Source organism: Thalassophryne amazonica, chromosome 17 (genome assembly GCF_902500255.1).
Source record: "Thalassophryne amazonica chromosome 17, fThaAma1.1, whole genome shotgun sequence".
Taxonomy (NCBI): Eukaryota; Metazoa; Chordata; class Actinopteri; order Batrachoidiformes; family Batrachoididae; genus Thalassophryne; species Thalassophryne amazonica.
Genome location: NC_047119.1, coordinates 49,823,447 through 49,825,355, shown reverse-complemented (window position 1 = coordinate 49,825,355; position 1,909 = coordinate 49,823,447). Strand labels below are relative to the sequence as shown.

Below are 1,909 nucleotides of genomic sequence, written 5' to 3'. Positions count from 1 at the left end.
TATCTGGCACCACATGGTGTTTCACCAGGTGGGGAATCTGGCCTTACTGTTTTTAAAGGGCACTAATTTTGGATTAATGTTCCTCTTAGTGTCACCTTTTCAAAGACTCCCTGCTGTTTCATCATCAAATCTCTGCTATGTACTACCATGTAGCTGACGATTTTAATTAACTTTTCTTTAAAACAGGACACTTGAGCACAGCAAGAACTGGCTTTGAATGTTTTTTGTTAATTTTCTGACCACTGCAGGAGCAGTGCCTTGAAATAATAAAGCCTCCAATGTGGCCAAACCTATACGGTATAAAAACGACTCCATGCAATCTCAGGATCATCACAGCCAAACGAAGGAGGAAACACCAACACCACATCTTCACCATGAGACAGTCACTTTTGTCCTTCGTCTTTGCTGCAGTGCTGTTGTTTGAGCGTTGTACCTCATCCCCGGTGATACCCAGAGGCCAGAATGAAGATCGACTATTGGAACAGGATGCTTTTGCCTCAATACTACGTAATGACATGGCAGAAGACAGCCTCGGTGATGCAGATCTGGCCATCGTGAACAAACCTAGAGGGGCAAAGCTGATCATCGTGGCTGATCCGAGCCTTTGGAGGGACCTGAGGGTGCTGCACGGCGGCCTGGCGCTCTACAAGCGGAGATCGGATGACAGCACCCAGATCCTGGATGTGGACCTCAGCGTCCCCATCCTCAGGAAAGACACCATGAGGTGCATGGTGGGAAGAGTGTACCGACCTTGCTGGGAAGCCTAGGACAATTCTGTCATCACCTGATCCTATCCTGACTCATGCTGAGTGTGCATCATAGTCACAATATCTTTGTATTTAAATCTAAAGGAAGATCTGAGAATAAATAACATAGGATTGTGTCTCATATATATCTTGTTCTTGTTTGGTGTTTTGTTTGTGTCTCATATATATCTTGTTCTTGTTTAGTGTTTTGTCCTATTACAAATCAAATGTGGTCACAGTGTGAGAATTGATTTTGTAAAAAAAAAAAAATTAAAACAGAGCTAAATGCCGCTGAAAAATGAACCTATTAAACTGTGACGTTAAACTTGAAGATTTTGCTCATTGAGGCAGAGTTTAACTGCATTTCTGAGGAAACTTTAAAATATTTCTTAATTTTATATTTGCTGCCTTTCCAGTCTGAACCTGTATCCAGTGAATTTTTATCAATGCTGCCAAAGGCATCCACGCTTGTAACTGCCTTGGTCTCTATGAACTAGCAGCACTAGTGTGTTGGCCATGGGGAACCACAGGCTCCAGATTGGGTAGTGTTTATAAAATAGGTAGCTGACATTTTTCAAGGGTGGTAATGAATTAAGCAAAGCTTGTACAATGAGTTGTAATGGCATGTGATTCCAGAATGTTTTTAGAATCTTAGACCTCAACAATTTTTAGAAGATGAACTCAACCCTTGTATCACTAGTTAATTATGTAATTTTTTAATGTTAATTTATTGTCTTAATTTATTTATAAATTGTTTAGGTTCTTGTTATCATATACTCAACAAAAATATAAACGCAACACTTTTGGTTTTGCTCCCATTTTGTATGAGATGAACTCAAAGATCTAAAACTTTTTCCACATACACAATATCACCATTTCTCTCAAATATTGTTCACAAACCAGTCTAAATCTGTGATAGTGAGCACTTCTCCTTTGCTGAGATAATCCATCCCACCTCACAGGTGTGCCATACCAAGATGCTGATTAGACACCATGATTAGTGCACAGGTGTGCCTTAGACTGTCCACAATAAAAGGCCACTCTGAAAGGTGCAGTTTTGTTTTATTGGGGGGGGGATACCAGTCAGTATCTGGTGTGACCACCATTTGCCTCATGCAGTGCAACACATCTCCTTCGCATCATCCGTGAAGAGAACACCTCTC

The 1,909-nt window shown here is 40.9% G+C and overlaps 1 protein-coding gene across 1 annotated transcript; it reads left to right on the top strand.

Annotated features, from left to right (window-relative positions):
• Positions 1 to 207: 207 nt before the first annotated feature.
• pmchl (pro-melanin-concentrating hormone, like) lies at positions 208 to 869 on the top strand. The gene has a single exon (XM_034192390.1). The coding sequence runs from the start codon at positions 279 to 281 to the stop codon at positions 765 to 767; it is 489 nt and encodes a 162-aa protein (XP_034048281.1). The 5' UTR covers positions 208 to 278; the 3' UTR covers positions 768 to 869.
• Positions 870 to 1,909: the final 1,040 nt, after the last annotated feature.